At 33.7% G+C, this 13,476-nt stretch overlaps 1 protein-coding gene across 1 annotated transcript; it reads right to left on the reverse strand.

Annotated features, from left to right (window-relative positions):
- Positions 1-1,040: 1,040 nt before the first annotated feature.
- Positions 1,041-2,556, reverse strand: LOC146526535 (uncharacterized). The gene has a single exon (XM_085207034.1). It carries the CDS (start codon positions 2,432-2,434, stop codon positions 1,337-1,339), a length of 1,098 nt encoding a protein of 365 aa, XP_085063160.1. The 5' UTR covers positions 2,435-2,556; the 3' UTR covers positions 1,041-1,336.
- Between the last annotated feature and the right edge of the window lie 10,920 nt (positions 2,557-13,476).

A 13,476-nucleotide genomic window follows, 5' to 3' on the forward strand; every position in this document is an offset into this window, starting at 1 on the left:
CTTGATCTCTTTTCTTATAATCCGCCAGAATTTGTTGAGCTAACGATAGTGATTTATAATAAAGAGATTCGAACTCGCTACGTTCCGCTAACTGACTGTCTATATTGTCAGTACTACACTCCAGTAATAATTGCACTTCGTCATATTGTTCGTACATAGCCTCGAGTCTACTTAAACGCAATTGTAATTCATTTACTTCAGAAGGGCTTAATGTTAAATGTTCTAAAGAATTTAAATAATTAGAGAATACTGTTACTCTTCCCTTAAAACTAGCCCTTTTCCTGATAAGCTCCTTATCCTCTGGCATTTCGCAAGCTAGTACAGACAACCTGGAATGTATACAAAGTAATAATTACTAACAATATAGGTATAATGCTAATTATTACAAATAACGCAGAACTATTATTATATTTGATAATGAAAATATTTAACAAGTGTATCTAATATATTGTTTATTAATTTATTAAGTTAGTTACAACAATAATTACTTTATTAAACTGTATTAACTATGCAAACATACAAACTTTAAACTTTAGCAATTATGTAAAGGATTTTGCTATATAAGTTTATAATTTACTAATAAAAATACATATATTTTATAATTATTATCCTTTTGGATTATATAAACTTTATATAAATGAAAGTAATGCAAATCAAATACACAAATTCCAATATGGCGTATGACGCTAAGTTTAAAAGTAAGATTTACAAAAATATGTTTGATACTAACCTTAAACAATATTTGAAATCTTAAATACTACCTTAAGAGTGTTGGTTAAACTAATCATCAATAATTATTATAGCAGAATATCCTAATTCCAGACCACAGAATCTTCTTGTTCTATAACCTTGTAATGACATTGCAAAATTGCATGTCGAGTTCCGACTATATGTATAATTCTTGATGTCCAACGACTTCTATTATAATCCCTTGTTTAATATTAATTCCTGATGCTGTTCCACACATCCAGGCTCGAATAAGGACCATATGGTGGGGATTTTATTGTAGTATTTAAGGGGAGATAAATTAAACCACGTAGTACTCAGTACACTCGTACAACAGGAAGACGCTTTATTCATAGACAATATAGACAACCGGAAACTTCACAGATTATGCGCATGGAGGATCGAAATGTACTCATGAATGAATGACTCGGCGTTTTGCGTGAACACTGATTTTAAATACTTGAACACTGTCACAATTTTACACCTTACGACAGGCAGAATAACGACGTACTGCCCCAATCCTTCAAAAACGTCACTTTTTATAGCCGTTCCCTTCCTCTTTTATAAATAATTATGTGGGTATTATTATTTTATATTCTGTAAAATACCCTCACACTGACAATTGTCTTACATACGTAAGTTTGTTCAGGGAATCCATGTTGTTAATGAGTTTGTAGTCGCCGTCGTCAGTTTTTCTCATAAATATACGCCCATTTCGAACCCATATATGTTTGTACTGTAACTCTTTTCCTTTTTTACGAGCGGCAGCGTGAAGTGATTTATTTGGTGTCGTTAGATGTTCGCAAACATATACAGGAACCTTGTTTCCACCAATACCAAGATGAGATGAATTAAGTTTGTTGGAGGGGTTACTTTTGTTGTACTTGCTCACAGCTGCTATAAATTGGTCGCGGACCAAGGAAGCACTAAGTTGGACTATAATTGATCTTGGTCTCGTCGATTTTGGATTTATTTTGGCAATGCGAGAACAGTGAGCAATTTCATTATCTTTTATATTGAGGTTTATAGATTTTGAAAGTTCTTTAACTATAGTGATCAGATTTTCAGTTTTAGATTCTGGTACACATTGAATTTCAATATTGTTTGCTCGAGCTTGTTGTTCCATTATATTAATTTTATTTTGTAGAGTATTCACGGTAGTTTGTAGAGCTTCATTATCGTGTTTTAATTGACAAGTTACTTCACAGTGCATGTCGAGTTGCTGTTTCATATCTTCGTATTGATTACTCATGAAAGTAACTGACGTTTGCAATTCTTCAATTTTGTTTTCAAATCTTTTAAAGTTTGTATCAATAGTGTTGGTTATTGTTTTATTAATGCTGACCATTAAATTAGACATTTGTTTCTCAATAGCGTCGCTCACAATATTTCGTATGTTATCGTGGGTAATTTGTTCATTTGTTATTGGTGACGTCGGTGAACTAAGAGCTTGCCTTTTGTATGACCTTTTAGTAACATTAAAATCAGTAGCTTTTGAATTTGTACGGTTACCTGCAGTACGTACAGGCGTCTCATCAGTTGTTTTATACCTATTACACTTAGGACAGTTCCAATTAGTAAGCGCAATTGAATGCGAGTCAATTCCCAAGCAACCGAAGTGGTAACCTTTTTTGCAATGCAAACATTTTATATATCGATCCTTATTCTTAGGCGTATTGCAACATCCCCACGACGATTCTGTTTCCATATTTGCTGTAAAAGCAATTAACTATGTATTACTTACTATGTTATGTTACTTACTATATTATAATAATAATAATAATAATAATACTTTATTGCACATGAAAAGAAAATATATATCTATAAAATTCACAGAAAAAAAAAGAAAGAAAAGAAAAAGAAAGATACATAGGTACTTAAATTAACATGTGCAATGGCGGCCTTATCACTGCAAGTGATCTCTTACAGGCAACCATTAAAAGTGCAGGACTTATGCAAGAGATTATAGTAAGGCGCAAAAAGTATTACTTAACAAAGTAAAAAAAATAAATAATTAAATAAATAATATATATATATTTATTTAATACACATACATACAAATATAAAAACATATACACACAAACTACATACATACATACATACATACATACATACATACACACATACATACATACATATTAAAATAATACGGAAATGTATACATACGTACATATTATGATACTTTATTTTAAATATTGTTCTAAGTAGTAATTTTTAAGCCTACGCTAGTTACATATGTATTTTCCAAGAAGAACGCCGATGCAGGAATTCCTTAAAAGGGGAACAGGTGTTGAGTGTTGACATCATCAGTGTGGGAATGCATAATTGCAATTTGTGAATTATATATTTTATTGTAATTTCTAAATCACTAATCGTTAGAGCTTACATCGAGTAGGTCATACTTTCACTTTTAGTAATAAGTTTAATTGTAATTATTTTTAATTAATTAAAATTAGTTTAAAACAGTTTTCGATCTTCTGGCTGTAGCTAACGTAACTGGCGCAGTCGGTAGGATACTCGCGGGCCGGGTCGCAAGCAACGTAACTTAAAATTCGGGAATATCGAATTTAACGTCTCCGCGGACCACCCGGGTGGCTCTCAAGCACCAGCACGAGTATCCTGAACCTACGGACCAGCTGCAGAACCAGGAGGAGAATCCAGACTTCGATTCACGAGGAGAACCCAGAAATGAAATTTTTGTGAGTACATTTGAACTATTCTCGTGTTGCTCTTTTCCTAGTTGTAATTCCTTTCCAAAAATTATCATCCTAGAGTTTATAGACAACGGGAATCTGCATCGCAGCAGGCCCGTAATCGTAGTATAGATAGTAGTAGAGATTTAGGTTTAGAAAATAATTTTCAAGTTTTAAATAACGAAAAATTCAATATGGCTCAAGACCTTGATAGCGTTTACAAAATCCTTAGGGTTGTGCCGGAATTTGATGGAAACCCTAATGTATTAACTAGATTTATTAATACTTGTGATCAAATTGTAACGCAATATTTAAATAATACGCCAGGCAGTGAATTAACTAATTTATGTTTATTAAATAGGATACTAAATAAAATCACGGGAACGGCCGCTTCTACAATAAATTCTAATTCAAATTCAAATTCAAATTCAAAATATTCTTTATTCAAATAAACTTATAATAAGCACTTTTGAATCGTCGAATGAACATATGAACAAAAAGCTACCACCGGTTCGGAAGGCAGTTCTGCTGAGAAGAGCCGGCAAGAAACTCAACAGTTGCTCTTTTCAAAATCAATGGTACAATCACAATCTGTTACATTAGCTGGCAGCTATCCTGCATTACATTCAATAGACATTAATTCCATACATGTTTGTCCTCTAAGTATTCTTGAACAGTGTAATAAGTTTTACTTGTTACAATTTTTTTTACTGATATTTTAAATTTTGGAAGTGGCAAATCTAGAATACACTGTGGAATTTTATTATATACACGTATGCTCAGACCCATAAAAGATTTATTAACTTTTTGGAGGCGAAAACTTGGAGTAATAATCTTATCTTTATTTCTCGTTTCTATCGTATGTCACTATGTTTACTATGCCAATGTATATTTTGTCGGACAAAGAGAATATTATAGTATATAAATTGGGAAGCAACTGTAAGAATACCTGCATCTTTGAAAACATCTCGCAGAGAATCTCGCCCTCTTAGTTTATAAATATATCTCACGGCTCTTTTTTGGAGGATAAATATTGAATTTATGTCTGAAGCACTGCCCCATAGCAGCATTCCATAAGATAAAATACTATGAAAATAGCTATAGTAGACTAGTCGGGCAGTTTCAACGTCCATCATTTGTCTTACTTTTTTAATTGCAAACGCGGCAGAGCTGAGTTTATCCGCAAGTGCTTCCAGATGAGCGTTCCACTGGAGTTTGGAATCTATAGTTACACCTAAGAAAATAGCTGATTCGGACAAATTGAGAGTTTCTCCTTTAATTAGTAGACTGAAATTATTTTTTATAACATTTTGTAAAGCAAACTCAATACATTTAGTTTTTTTAGCATTTAACATTAGATTATTAACATCAAACCAACGAAGAATATGCGATAATGCGCTATTCACATCGTCATAGTTTATTTTATTTCTGTCAACCTTAAATATTAAAGAGGTATCATCCGCGAAAAGTACAATATCACATAGGTTCTTCACATAAAAGGCAGATCGTTAATATAAAGAAGAAATAAAAGAGGAGTAGTAAGTATAGATCCTTGTGGAACGCTTTAGAGGAGATCCAGATGATTTTACATTATTTATACTAACCTTCTGGATTCTTTGGTTTAAATATGAGGCAATAAGGTCAAGGGCAGTATCCTGTATACCATAATGTTTTAATTTTAATAACAGAGTTACATGGTCTACGCAATCAAAGGCTTTGGATAAGTCACAAAACACTCCAATTGCATTTTGTGACCTCTCCCATGCGTCATAAATGTGCTTTAGGAGTGCAGCACCCGCATCCGTAGTGGACTTGCCTTTGGTGAAACCATATTGCTCACTATGGAAACAATTGTTAATATTTAAGAAAATTGTGAGCTGGTTGAACATTATTTTTTCAAATACTTTACTTAAGGATGGCAAAACAGAAATCGGTCTGTAATTTCCAGGCTCAGATCTATCTCCACTTTTGTAAAGCGGCACTATTTTGCTATATTTCATTAAATCAGGAAAAGTACCGGATTCTACACAATTGTTAAAAATTAAAGCAAGGTAAGGAGCAATATTAGGTATAATTGAATTAAAAACTTTAACAGACATGCCCCATAAGTCACCAGTTTTCTTTAAATTAAGGCTTTTAAAAGTTTTGACAATTTCTTCTGGTGACACATTCTTAAACACAAAATTTTGTCTACAACTATTTACATGGGTTTTTAGTATTAATTCTGCCTCCGAAGGAGATGATGGCAGTGAACGTGTTACTTCAGTTGATATATCAGAAAAAAAATTTTGAAAAGTATTTGCAACTTCTAAATCTTAACTTAAGATTATATTATTAACTTTTAATTTAATAGGTTCACTGACAGCTCTAGATCTCCCAGATACAGTAGTAATAGCATCCCATGTAGCTTTAATTTTATTATTAGAGTTCAAAATTTTTGTTCTTATATGCATAGACTTAGCCTGGCCACATACCTTTTTAAATATTTTTGAAAAATTTCTAACTTTTAACAAGAACTCCGGATTTTGATTCCATTGCCTCATATTATATAATTCGTATAGTGTGTTTCTGCTTCGGTATATACCAACAGTTGCCCAGTCGCTAAAAGCTAATTTCGAGTTTTTATATATTTGTTTAACTTTAAAAATGTTATCAAACTCTGTAGAGAGTAAATTAAAAACTTTACAATATAGCTGATTCGGATTTAATCCGGTTATTTCTAAGTTTGCAATTCTTTCACTCACTCTATTATTAAAAAGATTAATTTTATTTTCAGTAATTGATCTAATTGATATTTGTTTACGTTCTGCGACTGTTTTATCTATTACCGAAAACATTTGACCACAATGATCCGAGCTCAGATTAGTAATAATTTGTTTTTCTACAGGCCCACAATGACAAAAAACATTATCTATACAAGTAGCGGACGTATTCGTTATACGAGTTGGTTCAAAGAACATATTAAACAAATTAAAAGATTTAAATAAGTTTAGAAGACGGAGGCTTAATGATGTCACCTGTATTATATCTATATTGAAGTCTCCGCATATGATTAAAGATTTACTATTGGAACTCAAATTATTCAGAACATCCTCCTTTTTCTCTTCGAATACTTCAAAACTACCTGAGGGGGGTCGATACACGCATACTATAATATGTCTATTGAATTCAACGCAGGACAATTCAATGGAGCGTTCGTCGGAGAGAGCACCTATATCTGGTCGCGATTTACAACGTATGTCATTTCTTACTAATATAAGCGAACCGCCGCGGATGGCCTTCTCTCTAACGAACGAACTTGACAATTTATAGTTTTCAATATTTACTGTATTGTTACATCTCGAGATCCAGTGCTCAGTTATACACATTATATGTATATTAAATTTTAATTCCAGTTCTTTGCCTCCTAAGCCTTGTATATTTTGGTGTACAATATTCAATTTAAACGGCCTAGGTGTTGTCTTGTTATCTAGTTTAAACTGGAACTTATTATGTCATTATTATTTTTTAATGAAAAATTATTATTACAAACTATTTCCTTTGTTATACAATGTATATATATTCTTTATTGCACATAAAAACACATAGGAAATACAAAATTAAAAGTTTAGTTAGCAAAGGTGGGCTTATTTCTAAAAGAAATCTCTTCCAGCCAACCAATGGAAGTGGGTGACTGTCAAATAGCGGGAAGAGAGTACAGTGCAGTTATCAAAGGAGAAAAATCACTAAGAATTTAAATAAAAAATAATAATCACAAAAAAGAGTAAATACATATCCAAATACATAAATAGATACATATACACTAAATTTATAAATACAAACTATATATAATACATATATACTAAATCTATGACAATATACTAATATACATATATAAATAAACATATATATATATATATATATATATATAAATACGTGAAGTGCGGCTGTCATGCTCAAGAAAAAAAAAAAAAAAAAAACTGTCTGAATAAAATTAGGTACTAGTTCATACTAGCAAATAAATGTTTTTTTAGCTGGGATTTGAAGGACAGTAAGGAAGGACTTCTTTGGATAGGGATGGGAAGTTGGTTCCAAAGTGATGTGGCGTACACAGTGAAAGACTTATGGAAGAATTTGGTACTGCTCATAGGTATCTCGAGCGCCGGAACGACGCACGACCGCCTAGAGCGTGTAGGACGGGGGAGAATATTAAAGCGGGAACGTAGGTAGTTAGGAAAATTTTGGTAATTGAGGATCTTAAAAAGTAAGGTAAGGATGTGCATATCACGGCGAAGACGGATTGGGAGCCAATTAAGTTGAGCACGAAATTGAGAGACGTGGTCATACTTACGCAGGCCAAACACAAAGCGTATGGCGAGATTTTGAAGTCGCTCTAATTTGTCAAGTAGCTCCTCATTCACATCCAAATAGCAAACGTCAGCGTAGTCGAGAATTGGAAGGAGAAGACATTGCGCAAGCATAATTTTTGTTTTGTGAGGGAGGAAATATTGGAGACGCCTAAGGGAATGGAAGGAGAAGTGCATGCGCTTGCTGATTGCATTGATATGTGGTACCCAAGACATGTTACAATCAATGATAAGACCCAGATTTCTAACTTCACTACAAAAAGGAATCGGTTCTCCAGAGTAGCGAATCGCTGGCACAGAATCCCAGTCGATTTTTTGTCTAAGTCTACTGCTGCCTATAATAATAGTCTGTGACTTTCTAGGGTTGATTAATAGACCAAAAGATTCCGCCCACGATTGAATAGCACTGAGATCGCTATTTATGCTTTCAATGACTTCAGGCAATTCATTTAAATTACTATGGCGATAAAGCTGCAAATCATCCGCATACAGATGGAAAGGAGAAGTAATGACTTTTGAAATATTGTTAATAAAGACAGAAAAAAGAAGTGGAGAAGAACGCCGCCTTGGGGAACGCCAGCAGTGAGCTCAAGCCAAGTCGATGTGATATCGTTTGCTTTTACACATTGCCGGCGGTCGAAGAGATAATAACAGGGTTTCGAATATTATATGCTACTAAAGTAGCAATTTGTTTTTTAAAATATAAAGGTAGATACAATGTATCTTCTGTCAACTTACAACTATTATAAATAAACTTATTTAAATCTGAATAAAAAATCGCGTCACTATGACGTTGAGTCGCATTATACAAGGTCATATTTAAATTATAAATATACCTATTTTGTCTATCTGTAAGGCAAGAAGAATATGGAAAAGAGCATATAACAAATTTACATTTACTTTTACTATGTAATTTAAGCAAGTTTTCTATACTCTTTACCACATCTTGTTTCTTCACTGACAAACTATTTCCATGTAATAGTACAATAGTACTATGCTCATTTACATTCATAGACATTATTTTGTTAATATTAAACTGGTAACTGGCGCCAGGCGAACATGCATTAAAAACATTCGAAAAATGGTAATTAAGTAGGGACCCAAAGCCTTGACTTAATTTATCTGAAATTACAGTAATATTGTTTGGAGAGGAGTGAGAGGAATTTTCTACATGTAAATTCTTATTCAATATAATGTGCATGGCCGAGTCACCCACAACCTCAGAATTACATATCGTTTGAGTGACACTTGACTCAGTGGACTCCGTAACAGCACAACCACAACTATGTTTATTCGTCAAAGATTCAAATCTTTCTACATTATAATTGCACAAGTCAACTAAGTTATTTGCAGCTAGAATATGTTCTCTAATTTCATTCTGTGAGGATTCATACTTCTCACTTAATGCTCTGAGGGAGCTATGTAAGCTGTCTATTTCATTCTGCAGTTGAAGTGTGTCTTGGTCATACATATACCTACTTTGCTTTAGTTTATTATTATAACACTCAAGCTTTTTAATTAATGTTGAATTATCATTTCTTAATGTGATCATTTTTTTTGCAGAAAACTTAAAATTTACCATTTTATTTGTTTTTTTTATAAATTTATTTAATTTAATATATTTCTTTAATTTATTATGTGTAGAAAAGTTTATATTTTGCATAGCATATGAGTCATCCTTCGTCAGGTCTATTACAACTGGTTTAAGGAATTGTTGTGCGTTACAATCAACCAGCTCATCATATAAGCATGAGGTTTTCTGCGATTCATTACATTCTTTTTGTTTATTTAGTGTAAGAATTGAGGCTTTGGCCTCTTGCAACTCAATTTCAAGCTCTGAAATCCGGTCCAGAGCCCTCTCATGTTCAATGCTGCACTGGTCAAATGTACCCACAACATCATTCAGTTGATCCCGCTGTGCTACTACATCTAAATAGTTTGTATACAGCTCAGCAAGCTCATTTTTTAAATCTGAGTTCTTTTTAATGATTGTGGTAATTTCCACCTCACTGTCCTCACGTTCCTGGAGAAGCTGCTTACACAGGTCTTGAGAGGATTTTAGTTTATGTAAGGCTTGCTTCAGCTTGCTTTCTAGGTCTTTTGTAGAGGCTTTACGGGTCATAATTTGTGATTCCATTGTTAATGTATATAAAAATGTATTTTGTGTAATTTAGTATGTTGTAAATATACAATACTGAAAGAAATACTCCCCGGGTTTCACTGAGAAATTCAAAAGTCCTTCCGTTGGCACAATGACAGACGACAGGTCACGGCGGTTGCACACTTGCACAGTCCAACGTTAGTAATCTTACAGTTAGGAGTATTTATAACACTGATAACACGTATTTAGGTGATTTTAGAATATACACAGTGAATCATATGAATTAATATACATTAAATAATCCTTTTTAATAATTTAAATTACGGAGCCACTATATTGACCAATATATATAACTACATGTTTATTTAACAAATAATAGATAATTTGTAATTATTATATATACATATATGAATAAACTACATATTTAATTACAATGGTATACCAGATAGTTGGCTGGGTATAAGAACTTCATTAATTAATAATTTTTCTGACCAACGTGACGAAACAGCCCTTTACAATGACCTCTCTTTGGCCGTGCAGGGAAATAAGTCTCCCCAGGAATTTTATAGCCACTGTCAAACGCTATTCAGTACTATAATGACTTACGTTACACTACATGAAAGTATACCGACTACAATAGAAGCTAAACGCGATCTATATAAGAAAGTTACGACCCAAGCATTTGTACGCGGCTTAAAAGAACCCTTAGGGTCACGAATTCGAAGTATACGACCCGAAAGTATAGAAAAAGCTCTTGAGTATGTGCAGGAGGAATTAAATGTTATATATTTACAGCAACGTACTGACGGACAAAAACAGCAATCAATTGCTAAACCAAACCCTATACCATTTATACCTCCTAGAATACAAAATTCTCAACCTCCAGTTTTTAATTGGCCAACACCTGTAGGACAACGCCCTGTTCAACAATCACAACCATTTAAATTTGATTTTAATCGGAATCAACCCCAATATAATATGCCTATTCAAACGAGAACGCAACAAATGTTTAGCGCATCACCCCCTAATTATAATCCACGTAGCAACGTTTTCCGGTTGCCCCCTAGAAATAATCCACCTCAAAATTCTATGCCTAGACCTATGAGTGGAGTCCAGAATTTTACCCCCAGACCTTTACCCCACACTTTGATGACTGGACATGACTGGCGAAAATCGGGTAATCCGCCACCTACAAATTATTTTAAAGCACGTGAAATGAATATGAACAAATGTTTGCCTTATGAAAATATGCATTATAATTACCCTGAATATTATTACGAGCCAGAGTATAGTTATTATAATGAATATGATATTTATGACAATGACTACAGACCCGACTTTTACGATAATAATTTAATTACATATAATGACACGAATGACGATAATTTATTAAGTGAAACTGAAGCACCATTGGATTCTAATGTTTTAAATCAGGATTTTCGGTCGAAAGAGAAATCACTCAGACCAAAATAGATTTAAATTTACAGACACAGAGACAGCTTCCCTATATTCAAATTAATAATCCCCCACTTAAATTTTTAATAGACACTGGTGCAAACCAATCATTTATTAGCCCCAGTGCTGTAGCGAAATATTTTTCAAATGTTTCCCTTAATTATGACCCTTTTGAGGTCACAAATGTGCATACAATTAGCAGGAATGAGTATTCTATAACTTTACCATGCTTTGAGGAGTTCAAGGATACGGGAAATATAAAATTATTTATATATAATTTTCACGATTATTTTGACGGACTTATAGGACTAGACTTATTAACAGAATGGGAAGCTAAAATCGATTTAAAGGACGGATATTTAATTACTCGCTCTGCTTCGAATCCTATTACTATGTATAATTCGCATAATGTTAATCTTTACGAAGACATAATACCAGCCGGGACCTCGAAAATAATTCGTATTCCCATAAATTCCCCAGACGGCGAAGTTTTTATTAAAGAACAATTTATTTGTAATTGCATTATTCACGAATGTATTACCACTGTAACTAATAACCGCGGCTACCTAGAGGTACATAATCCGACACCGAATGACATCATACTATCTCTCGACCGGCCGGCAAGCGCTGAATTGTTTAATATTGAGAACACTTGCACTCGATATACGACACGCAGACAAGACGTAATATCGCGATTAAGAACCGACCATTTAAATAATGAGGAAAAAGGTAATCTTATTGCTCTCTGTTCTAAATATTCGGATGTTTTTTTATATCGAAGGTGAAGCTTTGACTTTTACTAATAAAATTAAACATAAAATTAGGACAACTGACGAAATTCCCGTACATGCAAGAACTTATCGTTATCCTTTCGTACATAGACAAGAGGTTAGGGACCAGGTCGCGAAAATGCTCGTATAATACATACGACCATACGACTCTGCCTGGAGTTCACCAATCTGGGTAGTACCTAAAAAGACTGATGCTTCCGGTAAACAAAAATGGCGACTTGTAGTTGACTTTCGGAAATTAAATGAAAAAACCATAGATGACGTACTAGACAAGTTAGGGAAATGCCACTACTTTAACACCCTAGATCTCGCGAGCGGATTTTATCAAGTGGAAATGGATCCTCAGGATATTTCTAAAACTGCATTCAATGTAGAGCACGGTCACTTTGAGTTTCTTCGTATGCCCATGGGGTTGAAAAACTCACCCTCTACGTTTCAGAGAGTAATGGATAACGTATTACGAGGTTTGCAAAATGAAATATGTCTTGTTTACCTAGACGATATCATAGTTTTCAGTACATCCTTACAAGAACATATAAATAATTTAGAAAAAGTATTTCAGAGACTCCGTGAGTCTAATTTCAAGATTCAGATGGACAAGTCTGAGTTCCTTAAGCTGGAAACAGCTTACCTTGGACACATAATTAGCAAGGACGGTATCAAACCAAACCCGGACAAAATTTCCGCTATAAAAAAATACCCAATTCCAAAAACCGCCAAAGAAATAAAACAATTTTTAGGACTTCTCGGTTACTACCGTAAATTTATTCCAGATTTTGCCCGCATTTCGAAACCTCTAACGCAATGCTTAAAAAAAGGTAAAAAGGTTACCCTTGACTCTGAATACATAAGCTGTTTTGAAAAATGCAAAACTCTCTTGACTAACGACCCCATTTTACAGTATCCAGACTTTACCAAGGACTTTAACTTGACAACTGATGCATCAAACCTAGCTGTTGGAGCTATCTTATCCCAGGGGCCAATAGGACCTGACAGACCCATATGCTTTGCATCCCGCACTCTAAATGATAAAGAAATTAATTATAGTACGATCGAAAAAGAGCTTCTTGCCATAGTGTGGGCAACTAAATACTTTAGACCATACCTTTTCGGACGAAAGTTTAAAATACTGACAGATCACAAGCCTCTACAGTGGATGATGAATTTGAAGGAGCCGAATTCACGTCTCACTAGATGGCGACTGAAATTAAGCGAGTACGATTTTACAGTAATATATAAGAAAGGAAAAATGAATACCAACGCTGACGCTCTCTCGCGAATTGAAATTCATATTGAGGAAACTAAAACTTTAATTGAGGAAATTGACGAACTAAACTCTCTTTTTGGAAATCCTTCTGAACAGG

The sequence above is a fragment of the Heliconius melpomene genome, unplaced genomic scaffold, assembly GCF_056956725.1.
Source record: "Heliconius melpomene rosina isolate 202511_hmr_F unplaced genomic scaffold, ASM5695672v1 ptg000031l, whole genome shotgun sequence".
Classification (NCBI taxonomy): Eukaryota; Metazoa; Arthropoda; class Insecta; order Lepidoptera; family Nymphalidae; genus Heliconius; species Heliconius melpomene.